Below are 18,941 nucleotides of genomic sequence, written 5' to 3'. Positions count from 1 at the left end.
TCAATGTTTATCACCTACTGTGTGCAAGGGAATCCAAGTCTTAAACCTCCTATGTCATTACAATTAATCACAATATCTGCTACCACAGCTATGTTAACAACAGAAATCTATGATTATAGTAAATTATAATCAACTTTAAAGCCCCAAATCTGTGATAATGTTCACATGCTCACATTGGATGAGCTCATACTGATATTATTAAAAAGTAACACTCCATTAGTAGGATTTAGTGTAAATCTTGCACTCAGTCCAAATATTAAGACAAGCTGAGTGATTCATTTGTAACTTTGAACACACAATTATTCATGGGGCGGACCGAACGTTTGTGGTACGATCCTCAATTTAGTGTTTGACAAACGCAGCCATTTCTCAGTTAGAGATATCCATCAAAACCAACTTATCACACATTCTCACAATTAATTATTGAAATTACTCGATTAAATGGCAGCTGTGGTGTCAGGGCATAAAGGGCAGAAGTAATTATGAGTTGATAACTTGTGAAAAATGACATGCAAAAGTGTGGACAGAGTCTAGCCAACAGAGTTCTTGCAGACTAAGAAACTTGAAGGAAAAAACAGAATTGATCCCTTACATACCATTTTTTTTTAATTTCCTTTATTTCATTTTCAGGAAAAGGTTTTAAGGGCTGCACCAAACTTAATTCTAGGTCTTGATCCTTAGTGCATGGCAGTCGTGCATGCTTCCCTGTTTCCACGGCAAGGCTGGCACTACTTATGACACCGTAACATCCCTATCCCATCCTTCTCAGCACATCATAAGACTGTGGAGACCATATGGTCTGATTAGTCGACAGAATTAAGCCCTACACTGTCGAGGCAGCGAGAAAGATAGATGAGGAGAAAAAAAAAAAAGCCTCGCACATTCAGTGGTTCCACTGAGAACAGACACAAATTCGTAGCTGGAACACACTTAGAGAAAAAAAACACATGCTCCACAAGCACATGACTGAGCCAAGTTTAGAACAGATAAAGCAGAAATGTCCAAATACAGATAGGAGGAAAATAACAAAAGCACACAACAGACAGATCAGGAAACAATCAGAACAAATACTGTCTTTTGTTTGTCTCCCACAATCTTAAGATCCTTTGTCTGCATATCTTTCGTCATATCTGCAACCCTCTCAAACGCTCATTTTAAACATCCATATAACAATGTAGCATGTAGCTGCTCTCTACTGCTCTCCCCCCTTGATGCCCATCAGCCCTGAGAGGCACTACATTATCACTGCATCCAAGACACCTGCTCCTGTAATCAGTTGCACACTATCTCTCTCTTTTTTCTGGAATGGATTAAATAACCGAACCATGAGATGGGCATCATCTTCAAACACATCTTCTAATATGGGCCTCAATTCCCTAGTCTTCTCCATAGTCTTTTTGATCGCCAGGCAGACGAAAATTTTGCAACTCTTTTTCTTCACTCTACCATCTCATTTTGCATGGCAGTGATTTTCATCTTTTTAACAAAAGGATGTGCAAATTGGTTCCCCGCAATTACTGCAATTTCTGCAATTTGTGCACTTTACTCCAAAGCAAAGTTCATGGCTTGTCAAAACATCTCACTAGGAAACTTGGCCAACCATGTGATCTTTTGCACTGCATTAAAAAATCTTCTTGTTCACAGTTCACCCAGCAGAGCTTTCAAAGATGTCCATGTCCTGTGTGTTTTTCAGTGCCTTCTTGAGCCACCGAAAACAGGACTGCAACCATTGTTATGCTCAGTTAATTGGACCTTTGGGTACAAAAGGTTGAAAAATTCAAGACCAAATAGATAAATAAGCACAAGCACTGAATTCCCACGACATATCCCAGCGCTAGCTTCAATTTTCCCTTGCCCATTCTAGCCTATAGTCAGGCTTGTCTGAAAGGCTGATTCATTAGAGTGCTTCAGGACAGTTCTATCAGCCCTTCGACTCAATCACACACCTACCTCTCCGTGAGTTTGTAAACTATCAGCAACAGTCTGTCACAGCCTGTTTGGCGACATATAAATTGTTGTTTAAAGTGATGTTTTGTGACTGTGAGCAAAACTGCTCCTAGTTAATCAATACCACAAAATCAATTGAGCTCTCTGGGGAAATGTCACAGAGAGACTACCCAGCATGCAAAGGTGGGGCAAAAACAAAAGTTTTAGATAGATGGGGGAAATGGCAGATGAGGCAGTGAGCCATTCAGCTAAAACATAACTGTTCATTACAAATCATTACACATTTAGGAAAACACAGCAAACACAATAGCAGATGATTAAATTATGTCAACAAAACCCCCAAACTCACACCTTTGTTTCCCGCTAAGCTGGTGTCAGAGCATCATGGATTAGATTTATTAAAACAAAAGCTTCTCCGTTGGTGATAAGCTTCTTGTTCAATGTGTGAGCCATGCTCATTTATCACACAGGTAGACATCAGGTTGCACAGAGGAATACTGAGAATCTGTGGTACTGGAGGTCAGCAAGACATTTACCTGACAGCGGCTGCCTCTGTGCAGTGGCTTGAGCTGACAATGTCTGTGGTAATGGGCATCAATAATGCAGACCCTTGGCCGAATAAAATCTCGCTGTCGCCATGACTATCCTCACAGCTCTGTGAGACAGCACATATGCTTGCACTCATCTCGTGCTACACGACACACAACTTGTGTGATATATGAGTGTGGGTTGAGGGCCTACGTTTCTGCAATTGTAAGATAGCCCATAGAATAACAGAAATAGCCCTCGTTTATTGAGGTCTAATTATTTTTGGGGGATATTTATGTCAACCCTGGCATCAGGGGACACACAATAAAAATCTTCTCTTCCTCCCATTTCAATTTGCTCTGGTACTGGGGATTTACCAATCTGACTCCAGATCAGAGGAACATGTGATCTTAAACATTAGGTCAGACATGACCAAATCACATTAAATGCAGTTACTACCATTTTCACAATACCGCCACTTTGAAAGTAAAAAATGTAGCAAACGTGGAAGTGCCAAAAACTGCAGTTCTTAAAATGGCCACTTGGGGGCTGGTTCCAAGAGCAATTCTATCCACATAGAGGTCAATCTTAAAATGTCCAGCAGATCTAAACATGTTTACAAGCTGGTGCAAAAATACCTTTTTTGGTCTCCAGTTCCTCTTAGTGACAGTCATCCCAATTGTAAAGGCAGTTATGCAGTCACCTTAACCCAGCTGAACATGGATATTTTAAAGAAGCTAACAAAGGCAAAGCAGCTAAATCTAAAACTACCCAGAGCTCAGAGCGAGCCAGAAGCCAGTGTGAATCTTAGGTATGAGCAGTGAAAAGATCAAAGCAAAGGAAAATTAGGAAAAAAGAGAACAGGGTGGATGTCTTGTTATCTAGTGAAGTTCTAATCATACTCGTAAATGATGTAAGTAACTGACATTTGTTTTGTTATATAAATCTGTTGCAATTGTTTTTGTTTGGTAGTGTAAAATATGTCAAGGTGAGTGTACAGCAACAGATATTTAATTAATTACTTGTACTTCTTTCTAGCAGCAAGGCACTTTATTTTAAGTTGTTTCAGTCAGAGGGGATCCTGTAACTTACTGCAGTCTGGGGGACATTGTGAAGTTTTTATTATTACCCTGCCCCGGAGGAGGGAATGGTACGAAGGAGTATTAGTTCCACATTGAGAAAAAAAATTAAATTCTGCATTTTGAGAATAAAGTCAAAATTTAGAGAAAAAAAAGTCAAAACACTATTTTGAGATTAAAGTCATCATTTCAAGTTGAACAACTGACACGGCCGCTATACCCTCTACAAAATGCCTTGGGTAGATGATGCAACTGGATCAGCTGTGTTATTGTGTCTTGTGATTCAACAAATCCTCTCAGTACTGCACGAAGGTGCAACCATCGCTATCTTTGCGTCTGCCCATTGCCAGTTTGTGTGTGTTTTTCCCTTCTTTCTGCACCATCTCTTTAATGTCCTCACACTTATCACTACATCGTGTTTATGTATTAAAACAAAATAATTTCCTTGTTACTAAAACAGATTCTAAAGTATAGTTTCACTAACTCGTCTACACAAGACATTTTGGAGATGGTATAACAGTTGTGGTGTGGCTGTTGTTTGACTTGAAACGACAACTTTAATCTCCACATTTTGACTTTTTTCTCGAAATTTGACTTTATTCTCAAAATGAACAATCTAATTTTTTTTCTGCACAGCCTGCACCTGGAGTCTTGCCTGGTGTGGTAGACCACTAGTAATCTTGTGATTATAGCTTGTTCCTGTGCTGCCATGATTAGTGCCTATGTACTGGCCTTCAGTTCAGTTTTTGTCCAGACCTATTGTTCAGATCTAATTTATTTACTTACAAAAATCGAACTTAATCCAAAAAAATAAATGCCGCAAATTTGTCCTGTGGAATGTCACAGTTGATATGAATGGCCGCATTAAGAATAGGTGAGTCAGAAAAATATTTTTAACACAAGAAATATTCACACAAGTTTTACGTGTGTGTGTAAAGGCTTTTAGGGTGCTGGATATGGGATGAAACCTTCCATGCATGGTAAAGACCTTTCTTGTCTTGATGTCAGTCACGTCTATTTCCTCCTTTTGCCAGCTTATTATTCTAGCAGGGTATCTGATGACTGGCAAATCCAGGCCTCGAGGTCTGGTGTCCTGCAGGTTTTAGATGTGTCCCTGATCCAACACACCTGATTCAAATGGCTGAATTACCTCCTCAGTATGCAGTCAAGTTCTCCAGAGTCCTGCTAATGACTTCTATATTTGACTCAGGTGTGTTGGATCAGGGACACATCTAAAACCTGCAGGACACCAGACCTTGAGGCCTGGATTTGAGGATCCATGGTTTAGGTGTTGATTGCCTAGATCTTGTTCTTCCCATTCAGCTGACTCCTCAGCACTTACTGTACTTTCTGCAGGTATTCTGCAATTGCAGGTTTCCTAGTGGCCTCATCATGGTTCCCATTTGCCTGTGGGATTCCAAGGTACTTGTAGCTACACTTCTCCAGTCCAAATTACATTCCAGTGGTGCTGCTGTAGATCCTAGTGGTGTGGATTGGTAAATAGATGTTTTGTTCACTCCTGGCATACAGATTGATGTCATCCATGTAGAGGAGGGGGTGATGTTTGCTCCATTTGGTAGTTGGTATGCATAGCCAGTCTTGTTAATGATCGGGTTGAAGGAATTCTGGCCTATGCAGAACAGCAGTGGGGACAGAGCATCTCCTTGGTAGATTAATGGTGACTTGTGCAATTGGCTTGAAGTTGGCCTCTAGTCTTGTTTCCCATCGAGTTCCTGATGAAGGCTCTTAGGGTCCTGTTGATCTTGTACAGTTGTAGGCATTCCAGGACCCATGTGCCAGGCATTAAGTCAAAGCCTTTCTTGCAGTCAATTCAGGTGATTCACAGGTTGGTCAGTCTGGTCATACAGTCTCAAGTGACTGCTCTACCTACTAGTAGCTGGTGTTTTGCTCCTCTCTAGTATTTCTGCCAATTCTTTTCTGGGCCCCGCTCATGTATTGAGCTGCGTGCCTGCTCATCTTAGCCACTATAATGCCCGACAGGGGTTTCGATGTTGTGCTGAGGCAGGTTATTGGCCTGTAGTTGGAGGGACCGGTCCCTTCTGGGGATCCTTATGGATCAAGTCTGTTCAGCCATCAGTCAGCCATTCATGGTGCATCTCATCCATTAACAGCTGGTTCATTTGTGTTCCCAGGCAAACATGGAGTGCAGTTAGCTTGTTTAGCTAGTAGGTGTGAATGATGTCAGGGCCTGATGCTGTCCAAACAATTTATGCATAAGATGCAGGATTTTTTTTTTTTCTGTATTGCAAATTCTTGGCAGCCCCCCAAAAAAGGACTTTAGCAAAAAGAAAACTCTAACGTCTTTTTTTTGGCAGGCCAAAAGAAAGGCATGTTTTGTCCTTCATGTGGGTGCTTAAGTGAATGTGAAGACTATTAATAGTAACACAATTGTTTTAACCAGTTTTGTTAAAACAATTCTAGATGTTTTTATTTATCCCATAGCATTTTTTTAAATCAACAATTAGAAACAACAAGAAAAGGCATAGATTTAATCAGACTTGTTAACTTTACTGGACATGGACTAATTGTGCTCACTGACATTCCCCCAGAGGTCCATTCTGAACCAGGAAAAACCCTGTGCTCCTGTGATTTATGTATTCGATGCAAGTCGCTTAACTGTTTCATACGGAGGGCTTCTTGTAGAACTCTTATCCCACCCACTATAAAAATGATCCCACTTAGTCCCACATTTAATTTTCTGTTAAAGACAGCAGTAGAATAGGATCAGCAGAAGGCTCAGTATCTGCAGATACCCTAGCTTAAGGTGTTGGACTTAGTTCTGAGATAGAAGAAATCCACCTGAACATCTTTGCTTTCTCTCTTCATGCCATTCCAAAGGGCAAGTCATACTTTTTCTCATCTTCCTTCCATTTGCCCCCAACAATCTTCAAACAAATATGAGCACACATTGCCCTTTTCGCAGCTTTCGCAGTGCTGTATTTTTTTCCCACCCCCCTGCACCCTGTAGCCACCCATTCGGCACTACAGGCTAGAGTACATGCACACCTCATTCCCCTACTGCCACCTCAACAGTTTCTCACTTCTGCCCTCTAACCATCTGACAATTATTTTTCACCAAGCTGACCTCTCATCAGCAGTATACAACTCCCTGTCTCTCATCTGGCTGCCCACTACTTATTTTCAGTGAAGCTTAAAGGGGTGCAGAAAGCAACAATCTCACACAGTGGCATGTATTTACGCACTTCCTCCGTCTTTTTTCTGCCTCCATGCCTCTCCTCCATGCTTCTTTTTTTTTTTTTTTTCCTGTTAGGTTTTCACACCTTTGCCTCACTTAACTTTCATGATCTTAAAGCCACGCTCTGTGGCCATGCCCTTAGCATTTAAGTTTGTCCTGACCTTTCTGTGTCCCTGAAAGTAATGTCTTGTATCCACATTAAATATCGCTTCTAGATGTGCAGTAGAGCTCCTTTCCTCCTTCACTCTGCTCTTGTTCTTACTACTTAATCCCATCTTTTAAAAAAAAAGTGGCACCCACGCCCTCTTTCTTTCTGGTGTCAGAAACATGATAGGACTGTAGAGAAGAGAGGACAGCAGGGATGTTGCTTAGACACATACATTTGATATCTGAGAGACCACAGAGCAGAAATATAATGCTGCAGGCATGTTATGGCTCCAAAGCATTTGTCAGAAGCAACAAATCTGAGAATCTTTTCCATGGGGAATCTGGATACTGAAAAGCCAGTCATAAGATTTAACATGAAACAGACTGGTACACAAACAAATTTACACAATTAGATGTGTAGATGAAAAATAATCCCCATGTATATGCGCACGCAACCATACACATGCTCATGATCGCCTTGAAAATCAAGCATAATCACTAGAGGCAATATTTTTAACGAAATTTAATAAATGCAGACAGCTTTTTGTGAAATTGTTTTCTACTTACACAAACAGCCCCTCAGTCACAAATTACAAACAAAAATGAGATCTCTACTCAATTCATTTCACATCACAAGGGGAATATGCAAATATAGCTTTTGGCGGGGGGGGGGGGGGGGGGGGGGGGCAAGTAGGGAAAAGGGAAATTGGATTAAAGACAGCATGAGGCAAGATGCTGACTATGAGACAGAGACAGGAAGAAAGACGAGGAGAGAAAGAAAAAGTGCAGGAGACAGTTCCCTTACAAAATAGGCTGAGAAGAGGTGATTACCACAAACTGAATGCCACCCTTCCCACAGATACCCAAAGGAGAGGGAGAAACCACTTCAATATTCCCCATTCCAACTCACAAAGGAATGCACCACTTGCTCAATACTCCTTCTAACCCGTCAAATACCATTAACAGATTCCCACTCAGGTGCAAAGAAAGGGATTCTTCGGATGGGACAACCAAAAGAAAAAATTCTCCACCACAAATCTAAAGTGACGTCCTCTGTGGGCCAGCAAAAATCCTTTACAAGTGGAGCTGCAGAGGTCCCTCACTCCCTCTTCACAAAACAACACCACATAACCAGTTTCAGTGAGTCATGAGTCATGGCCTACTTCCATTGCTTTTACTTTTTTTAACTTATACTGCTGGTTTGATACATAGAGGCTATGTCAGAAAAATATCATTGTTTTCTCTGGGGATTTTTGCTCCGCTGAATATAGTTTAGAAGGTAAATATTTCTCCAACATTAGCAGGGGATCTAGTCAAGGAGAAAGCAAGGATGCTTTGATTGGCCCCTGAGAAAGAACAAACTTCATAAATAAATACAGTGATGCCACTGTGTACAAAATGTGATGCAACACGGTGGAAGGACTAGTGTCAAAACTTGTCCTGAAATCCTGCCTATGTGAATGCAGTAAGGCCCAAATGTGATCCTAATTTGATCTATGTACATACACTCTCCATACATAACGCTGATGGTGAGATACACAAATATTTCGCTTGCAGAGTTAAATAAATTTTGGAGTAAGTATAATCAAATGAAAAGAAATTATTGGAAAATGTTTTCTGATTGTTTGCTTTTACAAAACATAAAGTAATTCCTAACTTTGTGGGCGTAATTAAAAAGTAAGTGGTGTAATGAACCACAGCACTATGATGGTAATACGTAGTATGAGGATATTTCTTCAGAAATAATAATAAACAAGTAATAAACAAGTCCTAACTTGTTAAAAAAAATGGAAGCATCCAGACATGACAATATGTTGGATGATTACATTAACTTTTGCTGCAGAAAATACCAATCACAGCGATAACTAATTACATGAGATGAGATCACAGCACTAGTTATCAGAAGGGTAATTTCAATTGCATTCATGAGACTCAACAGCATTCGAGTTAGGATCAGTGGGTTTCCACTACTGCCTGCGATGTGCCATACTGTGTGGAAAAGCCAGAAAAACAAAGCTGTGTAAGTTTGCTGCTGGTGCAATGAGAAAGAGTAGTAAATTATTTAGTAATTATTGAATATAAATGGACAGATATCAGCTTAATAATAAGGTATACATTACCATCAAAAGTGTGTCCAAAATTTTTGACTGGTACTGTAAATGTTAAGCCTTAACAGCCTATCTGGCCCTAAGCGAAAAAAAAAGTAATTGCCCCCTAAATCTAATAACTGTGTCACCCTTGGCAGCAAGAACTGTAATCAAGCATTTGTGACAACTGGCAATGAGTCTTTCACATCATTGTGGAAGAATTTTGGCCAACTCATCTTTGCAGAATTGTTTTCATTCAGCCACATTGGAGGGTTTTCGAGCATGAATTGCCTGTTTAAGGTCATGACAAAGCATCTCAATCAGTTTTAAGTCCAGACTTTGACTAGATCACTTCAAAACCTTCCTTTTGTTCTGTTAAGTCATTCAGAGGTGGACTTGCTGGTATGTTTTGAATTATTGCACTGCTACATAACCCAGTGCTTTGGGGATCATTAAGCTGGTTTTTTGGCAAATGTGAGCCAAGCCTTTGTGTTCTTTTTGGTCAGCAGTGTTTTCATCTTGGAACTCTCCCGTGGATGCCATTTTTGCCCAGTCTCTTTCTTATTGATGAGTCATGAAAACCGACCTTAAATGAGACAAGTGTGGACTGCAGTTCTTTACGTGTTGTTTGGTGTTCTTTTGTGGCCTCCTCCTGGGAAGGTTCACCACTGTTCCAATTTTTGTGGATAATAGATCTCACCGTGGTTCGCTGCAGTCCCAAAGCCTTAGAAATGACTTTATAGCCCTTTCCAAACTGATAGATGTCAGCCACTTTGTTTCTCAGCTATTTTTGAGTTTCTTTCATGGCATGATGTGAATCTTTCTAAGATCTTTCAGCCTACTTCACTTTGTCAGACAGGTTGTACTTAAGTGATTTCTTGATTCAACAGGTCTGGCAGTAATCAGGCACTGTAAGTTCCCCCAATGTTTTTGGAGCCTGGTGAGACTTCAAATAAAGTGGCAAAAACCCTGTCATCATATTCTCAGGTGAAAAACTGTGGCTCCAAACTGTATTTTGCAGTAAAACAAATTAATAATAATCTCAATTTAAAACAATATTCAACATTCATCCAAATAAAAAATGTTCTCATTGCTGCAAAAGTCAAAGCATTATACTCAGTGTTCAAACATTTCGTGTCTTAGGCTCATGGATGGAGCAAAGGCTAAGTTTTTGGTCAACGTATGCTCTTCTGGGTAAATATGTAGGTGAGGATGGACCCCTGCTGAGAGTAACCAAGAAACACTGTACCATTAATCTGCAGTGTGCCAGAATAATTTCTCTGAGATGCATTTACATTATCATTTCATAAAATGAAAAGGATCACCATCCAGACAAATGCTACAGGCCAGTTTCAGAAATAATGACTCGGTGCTAATATGTTTTAAAACACACAGATCATCACGCAATCATGCACTGGTCATGCATGTGCTGGTTCAAGCAGAGCACACAGGGTTGTTTGTTTTTGGAAAAAGCTGTGAAGGAAGAACAGCAATTATATAAACGCTGAAGATTTCTTTGCTCTGACAGCTAGTAAGGTGGAACTGTTGCTGAAAGCAATACACGCGTATAAGGCGGTCATGGCAGTGTAAAAGCATAGATAGGATGTTGTTCCAAAGAAAATACAGTGACATATTAGATCAGTACTGAAAAATCCTCCATTGGCAAAGGAAAGCCATGACATTGGGAAAAGAGTACCTGCACAAGAAGGATGAAATCACAAAAGGTATCTGAGCTAGCGTTAATGTTCTGGTTTATTTTTTATGACTGATAAGACCCAGTCAGGAAGCAATAGGTGTCTGCGTGATTGTTTCCAATAGGCTGTGTCTGCCCATCCAGACCAAAACAAAACCCCAGCTCTGTCAAAGTAAAACAGCATTTTACACGTTTTAAAACAAAAACGCAGGGGGACTGATGTAACCTAAGTGTCAAACTAGACTTTTTTATCTCCATTTGAACAGCACTAATAAAAGCTCTTCTGATGTCTCTAATCATAAGGCAGTACCCACAGCAAATTCATTAACATAAGAAAGCCTTACACCAGTGTGATTAGCGTTTCATGGCCACATTAACCAGTTAATGGACACATTCTCTACACATTTAGAAAATCTGCATTCCCCTGCTAATGATAGTAAGTACTTATTATCCCACGTGGACTTTAACCTGTGTATTCTTGGAATTATCCAGTGGAGCACATATTAAGCTGTAAAAACACTAAATAAATCACACATTTACTCTACAAGCAATGGCTTATGGTGGTAATGGGAAGAGCAGTAGTTTTTTTTTTTTTTTTAAAAAAAGCAAGTATAGCAGTATTAGTAGTGTTGTTCAAGAGGATCAGAGACTTGACGTTTTCATGGGTATTGGTACATCCATATATGTTAGAATCAAACTGATGTTATGCACAAATTTAAAACAAGAGAATAGAATCTCTGCATTGTCAAAGAAGTAAAGAGCTATCTGTACCATTAAAAAAAAAAAAAGCAATGAAGAACTTCTTTGTACAGTTTGTAAGAAGCATTTTTTAGCTCTGATACTCATTTCCAGGGCCTTGATTTTTTCCAAGCTGCTGATTATTTTGTCCACACCATGGACACTGGGCCCATCTATGTGAATACTTGCATTGCTAGTTTTTTTTAAAGGTGAGCGCTGAATGTTGCTTCCTGGAATGCTGTTTGATCTGTTTATTAAACTGCTGTCTGACAGGGCATTCTATTTGACATTCAGCAGGTGACTGTCAGCACCACAGATGGCTCAGTGCCACCGAGAGTTCAGTAAGTAAAATGACTCAAGATGACACAACACATGGGGCCTCAATAAAAATGCTGATATTGTGCCTGGGGTCAGTCTTCATATGAACATCCAGCCACACAATTGCATGTAAAAGTCTACAAAATGTGATGCACAGTTAAAACATCTCACTCCTCCTTTTCTCTAAAGACTCCAAGAGCTCTCTCCTTTGACTCTGAGACAGAGTACTAATTTACTGCAGCACCAAAGCAGACCCTAATGTAAAGCCACACAGGAGATTAGGTGAAACCTCTTAAAATAAAAAATGGACTCATTCTATCACAGCTATGTGTATGCAAGGATTTGGAGCGAGACAAGCAGAAGAAAGGCCTGTCCTCCCAGACTGCCATCAGGATTCTGTCTGGGAAGCTGTAGTCACAGGATAAAGGAAATGCCATGCCTTTGATCAGGAGAGGAGAGTTTTGCAGGTGAGAGAGGTAAAATGGAGGAAGATCTGAATATCTGTCAGACTAGAGTGGCTGAATTCTGCTACGCATCAGATTTCTGACTGTTTTTGCTTGTTCTGGGGGAAAAAACTGCAGACACCCTTTACAAGAATGTGTCCCAATCAGGCATGCAATTACCATCTAGAACATGCTGTGCAATGAAGCAGCAGCAAGCAATTCAAATGAAAACAGTGCACACTGTTTCCTGCTCACTGTGCAGCTCAATTACAAAGCAAATCAATTTGATCCCTTTATTTTTTTAAAACTTGTTTTCAAGCTTGATGGTAAACTTTTGGAGCAGCAAAACAGAACTGAAATATCTGATGCACACAAGAGTTTCACCTTTCCTCCAAGTATTTGAAAGGTTTCCTGACTGTGGCAAAGCTACTTCAAATCCCTGGGACTAGAGAGTGAATGAGAGGAGGATTAGAGGGGTAATGTGAGTAGATGAGAGAGGGTGGGTCACAGTGATTTGCCACTCTGCAAGGATTAGTTCTGAAAACATCTTCACAGTAACAAACTATGTCAATCAAGGATGTGATTCAGCCACTCTTAAAAAAAAAAAAAAAACCTTTACCCTAAATGAAATATTCCTCCCTGCTACAAGGGTACTCCTACTGCTCTACATTGTTAAATATCCATATCAAAATTAAAGACTCATCTAACAAATGTCTCCACTCTGTGTGTCACTAAAGGATGATATTTCAGGTACATGGATGATTAGATGCCATTGTGGCACACCTGTGGAATAAGCCTATAGGCTGCAGCTACACCGACTGCCCTGAATCAATGTACTCCAGATGTCAGGCCTGTTGAGGGGGCTCCTCTGATGAAGGGTGAGCAGGTCCAGATGGCGGCACAGTTTTACCATGTGCTGGTAATGTGCAGCATTCCGTTTAAATAGGGCATCATCACCACAATGTAAATAATTACAGGGAAGATAAGGGTGGGGGTCCGGGGGGGGGGGGGGGGGGGGGGGGGGGGCATGGCCTAAGTTTAGTGCCGATTAATAGAGGAATATTCAACGCACCTCGTTTATCCTGGATCTTCACAGTGAGCTCCACGAACGGCTCTGCCTCCCTGTCCAGCCTCCTGGTTACTGTGATATCTCCGCTGTCGCGGCCCACGCTGACCGGAGCGCTCTCTGACTCCGGGTAAATCAACTCGTAGCCGGCTGACTGAAATCTGGTGGGACCCAGGCTCGTTATGACCGAGCCGATGCTGGCGTCTTCAGACACGTTAAGAGAAACCACGGTGCCAGGGTCAAGTAATGCCCTCGGCGAACGCCCTGCCCTCGCTGACCCCGCTAATTCAGCAGGACGCGTAGCCCATCGCTGTGGAGCGACAGTAACCAGTACAGCCTTACTGGTCAGAGGGGGCCATCCGTGGTCTCTGGCATAAACACAGAATTTGACTTTAGAGGGGAGCCCCAAGATAGAGTCAACCAGCAAAACTTCGCCTGTTTTTGGGACAACATAGAAACTGCCATTTTGGGGGATAGAAATATACGTCAACTCTGCGTTTTTTCCACTGTCTGCGTCGACAGCCTCCAGCCTGTAAACTACACTACGGAGAGCAGTGGTGTCATGTAAACTTATGTGAATGTTTTCTGCGCTGCGAAAAGTCGGTTCGTGATCATTGGTATCCAAAACGTCCACTTTTACCGACGCAACCTCGAAGACGATAGACCCAGGTGCGCAGGTCTGGCAGCACAGACCTAAGCTCAGCAGGTATTCTGAGCGAGTCTCTCTGTCTAAAACCCTGGAAGTTCTGAGCAATATATTTCCCCGCTTGTGGTGGGCGAAGGCTCGGAAAGCTTCACTGCCGTTCCCGTACAGTTTGAAGTGCATTCCGGAGACCGGGCACCATTTTTGCGCGTTGATGCGCCTCACCGGAATAATGAGTCCGTTTACTTTAGAACATACCGGCGAGTTCTCAAAAACGTGCCCGTAAAAGAAAGGCAGTCGCTCTTGTGTTTGATATCCAGCAGCTGGCGTCAGGAGGCAGCATAACAAAACACCCCAAATCATATTGGTGGCAAGTTATGTACTCCCGAGCTGCTTGGAGGGGTTGGTAGAAAATCCTTAAAAAAGAAAGGAAACACACTTGAGAAACATTTCCTTCATAGTGATCCACGGTGCGATCCTTCGAGGAGAGCCCTCTGAACTTTAAGCTTTTTCATCCTGGGAGATCCGCTTTTCGGCTCCATGTAACACGGCTGCGTGCAGGCAGTCCACAGCGCTGCAGGCAGTTTGTTGTATTCGCACCCAGCGTTCAGCACCAGAGCACCGGACAGCGCCAAGCGCGGGGGCGTGGCGGCGCACGGGGACGGAGCTCCTCGGTGCACCCCACCCTGTGCGATGGTCAGGATGGTCTCTGCCTCAAACCTCTTCGCGGCGGTTGAGCACGAGCACACGCAGCCGTACGAGCTGTGTGACACATAGATCCACTCTCTTGATTGAAGGATAATCACTCATGCTTCCTGTCCAGAGAAAGTCGAGAGAAGGCAGACGCACCATTTCCCTAGACGCTCTGCCCGGAATAAATAAACAAGTCTTCAAATACGGCAGTTAGAGGTGCCTTGCTCAAGAATACTGCCGCGTTAGTTGTGAGAAATTACTCGTGCAATGCACTCATCTTTTCAGTGCGTAATGAACCCACAACCCTCCGTTCACAATTCTTCTCTGAACTTTAGTTTACACTTCCTACCCCAGCATTACATGTATGAACTACTCACCTCATAGCACTCATAGAAACAAGAGAAACAGCAAATGCTCCGATATGAATGCAAATCGCACGATCTGGGCTGTTAAACTGTGTAAACATGACTGATTTAAGACGGGCTATGCTGCGCCTTTGCTCCCAGCGTTATGCACACCAGAGTTCAAATTAACACCGTCACTCTAATTGCTCTTCTTTCCCTCCCCATTCTGCTAGTGTGTCAAACACCCACAGCACTCTAAACCTAATCTGTAGGGGTCTGCTGCTAATTCCCCTCACCTCTCTGTAAGTGGCAAGTCAGAAGAGTAAACACTGTATGGATGGGAGAGCTTTGAGTTGTCGAAAATAATAATAATGGGCTAGAGAGCACACTCTGTTGAGCTTGTCTCCCATGTCATGTCAGCCTTTTACCTTGAAATGCAAGCAGATCAATATTCATATGCCTTGGGGGTGTGATGTTACACTGGGTATGTAATTCAATGCCATGCAATGCTTCTGTGCTCATGCTGTTGGCAGAATCTGTATTCAGTTTGAAAATTCATCAAAGCTCCCACTGAAAGATTCTTATCAATTCAAAACCACAATCCATCATAGCAATTTTAGCCAAATCCACTCTACAGTAAACTGTTCTTTTCAGGCAATAACTCTGGTAACTGGAAGCAAGCCTCCAGACAATTCTGAATCACAGCCTGCAGCTGGAGCACAAAGCTCATATTGGTTGGTTGTTGTATTCCTTTATGTGGCACAAGCTTTAGGCTCTAGGCTGTGTCACCAGGACACGTGAGCCATCCCACACTCTTGCTGGTGTTTTTACAATCTCTGACCACAGGAGGGGAAGGCATATCAAAATGTGTCCCCCAAAATAACCCCAGAGCATCCAATGACAGCGAGCCCATTGATGGGAAATGACCTCATGCAACATTATCAGTGTTTCCATTGAAGGTGAAATTGTGATATCTGAAACAGACACTGTCAGAGAGGATTCTGTGCGCTCTATTCTGTTCTGCAGCTTTTCTTTGAACTTCCTAAGTGCTTCATGAATGCAAATCAAATCCTGTCTTTTATCATGTTGTCTCACATGGTGAAATTCACCGTGACTGCCAGCATGGGAGATAGCTGTGGCAAAGGCTAATTCAATCACAGGGGCCAGGCCAGAGTGTGAGGGATAGTTTACTTGAGGGTTGCAGCAGTTATCTACTGAGATGAAACACCAACATACAACACATCAAAACAACAAAGCTGTAATGAATTTAAAAAAAATAAATAAATAATGAAATAGTCTCATTATCCCTCTACTCTAACAGATAACTGAGAGCTGCAGGGTATTTCCAAAAAAAAAAATGATGTTGAAGAAAGCAGCAAGTTAACATTAGAAAGCTTCATGCTTACTTAATGAATAATTGACCATATCAATTCCCGTCACTCAAATAGAGACAGACACAGCTTTTGAAGGCAAAGGTTGCAGCCTAGCATTTCAAATATTTTACTTTTTGCTCCTCAGAGACAAATGAAGGATGGGGCTGAAGGAAAGGCAGTCCTATAATGTAACGCATGTTCTGTAAGTTGAAGGATGTCTGTCATCCTTCCTGGAAAAATGGGCTCAAAACATCACAATAAGATGGAAGTTACTGCTGAGAGGACTTAGTACGAACATCAGTTAACAGGCAGTTTAGGCCAAACATGAACTAAAGTGGCTAAAATGTTTTTAAAAATAAGCCATTCAGCAAAAGTCGATTACATAATTGCCCGAAATAGGCAGGTTTATTAAGGAACGACAGGACAATTAAAATGAATGACTAAGCATTCAGCTCTCAGATTACTAATCGTTAGTGAACATTCAGAGTGAACATTTATGTAAACGCTGCTCCACAAGTTTCCCTGGAAAAGAGCCATTTCTGGAAACACAATGACACCCAACAGGAGCAGCAGCTCTGTGGCACCGTTCATTGAAGTGTTCCTGCATATATGGGACCCTAAGGACATTTTCCCTCATCACAACCTGAAGGCAAAAAAGCAGTTAAAGGAGCTGGATAAATATAAAAACATTTCCCTCATGTATTAGGTACGGCTAATTAGATTTGATCTGTGATCCCCTTAAGGCTTCTGCCCCTTAGTGTAGGATTTAAGCTCTGCTGTAGAAACTAAAACTGTTTATTAATACAGATATTAATTATGGAGCAACGTGTGCAACCAGGTTCAGAAGTTACCTTCACCAATAATAATACTGCAGGTTTTGAAAATGTCAAATGAAAACAGCAACAAAACCTCATTCTCAGTCTCATTACTGACTATCTGTTCTGAGCCTTTTAACTCACAACAGTGTACCGTAAAAGCCGACGTTTGTTCCCAGGATGATTCAATAAGTTTAATAAAAGGAGTACAGCAGCAGCACACTTTGAAGGAAAAAAGCCCCCAAATAATTTATTGATTAATGCATGGCTCGTTGTTTTGGTGGAAACAAATCGAGCAACTTCAGGGCCACATCATGTCTGGGGAGACATTTTATTATATCTACATTCTGATTAGTGGGGCCTGGGGCTTCCCCGGTGATTAGCGCACTAAGAAATAATCACCGAGTCGAACTGTATCTCCTTGTAGCCCGGAACAATCACGACTTTTTATTAGCACATTAAAAGATTTCTCACACCACGAAAAGACACAGGAGATAGTCATTGAAAATAAAAGAAAATGAGCATTGCTCAATAGTCCCCCTCACTCTGCCTAACTAAAAGGTGAGATTTTTAAGAGGCAGTGATGTTCTCTTTGAAATGCAGTTTGGAAAGCGAGAACATTACCTTGGATGCACACTGAAGCTTTCAGTTCTTTTTCTCAGTTAATTATCCCAGCAGGCCCCCGACATTAGGCAGGTTTCCATTACTCGTCCAGTTCAAGGTAATGAACTGATGGTGTACATTCAATAATGTGCTATTTATGAAGCTGAGAGGATTATGAGCGACCCATTGGGGAGAATATGAAAATACTGCAGGCTTCATAAGGAGAGTAGACTAATAACTTCGTCAGCCATGGCGGTCCTGTAGCATCTTCTGTTTGATTTACAAATGAGCCCAAAACCATAGACATGCCCACCCCCTCATTATCTATGATCAGACTTCGACCTTCAACTCTATGAAAACAGGAAAGTCTTAAACTATATCTCAGCCTAGTTGTGTTCTCTCTCCTATTTTAAATCATTAACTCTGTTTTTTCAGTGTAACATTGTTAAGTGGTGTCTTATTAAGAGAGTGGCTTTACATGTACTTCGTACCCATACATTATACAATATTACCTTCTAAAACAGGTCCCTTATCCAAAGCAGAGGCCCTGCAGTTCATCATCACTGTTTTCCGGAGGGAAGAAACGTTATACACTCAGTTTAGGAGCTGTTTTCCAGCAGGAACTATCATTTAATAAATAATGAGAGAGACTTTCTGCAGCTACTAGAACATAAATTTCAGCACAGGTTTTACAACATGCAGACTAAAAAGAAAACCTGCCCAGAATGAAGACGTTTGATTAATTCTGTATGTGTTAGTCTAAAGGTGACTGTCTAAACGGCTTGTGTGGGTCTTTTTCCTCTCTGCGAAGTCAAAAAGCGCAGTTTGACTTTTTGGAGGGTTTTGTTAACCTTAAAAGAAGTGAGTGTGCTAGCATACCTACTGTAGGTATATTTTGTTGGTTGAATATGAATGCTTTTCATCTTGGATGCTGTAAATCATCCTTTCCTTGCTTGTTTGTTCTTCATCCCTCGAACTATTCATCATTTCAGCCTGCCAAATATCTTCACCGAGGCAGTAATGTTAACTGATATCCCGCATTACAGTTCATTTTGAAGCCGCAGAGTATGCTCAGTCACAGTGAAGGGCCTAAGGCGCCCCCATCTGTGTTTTCAGAGTGCTGCAATGTGGTCAGCAGTCCTGCACTCAATGACTGTGAGCAAAGTAAGTGTAAAATTAGGAGGAAAAATCCTGACACTTAAAAAGT

At 41.5% G+C, this 18,941-nt stretch overlaps 1 protein-coding gene across 1 annotated transcript in view; it reads right to left on the bottom strand.

The window, feature by feature from the left end:
• LOC115782200 (neural-cadherin-like) overlaps nt 1-14,303 on the bottom strand; it is a 100,740-nt gene extending 86,437 nt beyond the window's left edge. Inside the window, exon 1 of the mRNA XM_030732267.1 lies at nt 13,270-14,303. Within this exon, the coding sequence (XP_030588127.1) occupies nt 13,270-14,269 (1,000 nt within the window). The 5' untranslated portion in view covers nt 14,270-14,303. The remainder of the gene's footprint in view (nt 1-13,269) is intronic.
• Between the last annotated feature and the right edge of the window lie 4,638 nt (nt 14,304-18,941).

This window comes from Archocentrus centrarchus, chromosome 6 (genome assembly GCF_007364275.1).
Source record: "Archocentrus centrarchus isolate MPI-CPG fArcCen1 chromosome 6, fArcCen1, whole genome shotgun sequence".
In the NCBI taxonomy this organism is placed as follows: Eukaryota; Metazoa; Chordata; class Actinopteri; order Cichliformes; family Cichlidae; genus Archocentrus; species Archocentrus centrarchus.
Note: the sequence above shows the minus strand (reverse complement) of the source record. Positions and strands in the feature narration are given on the sequence as shown.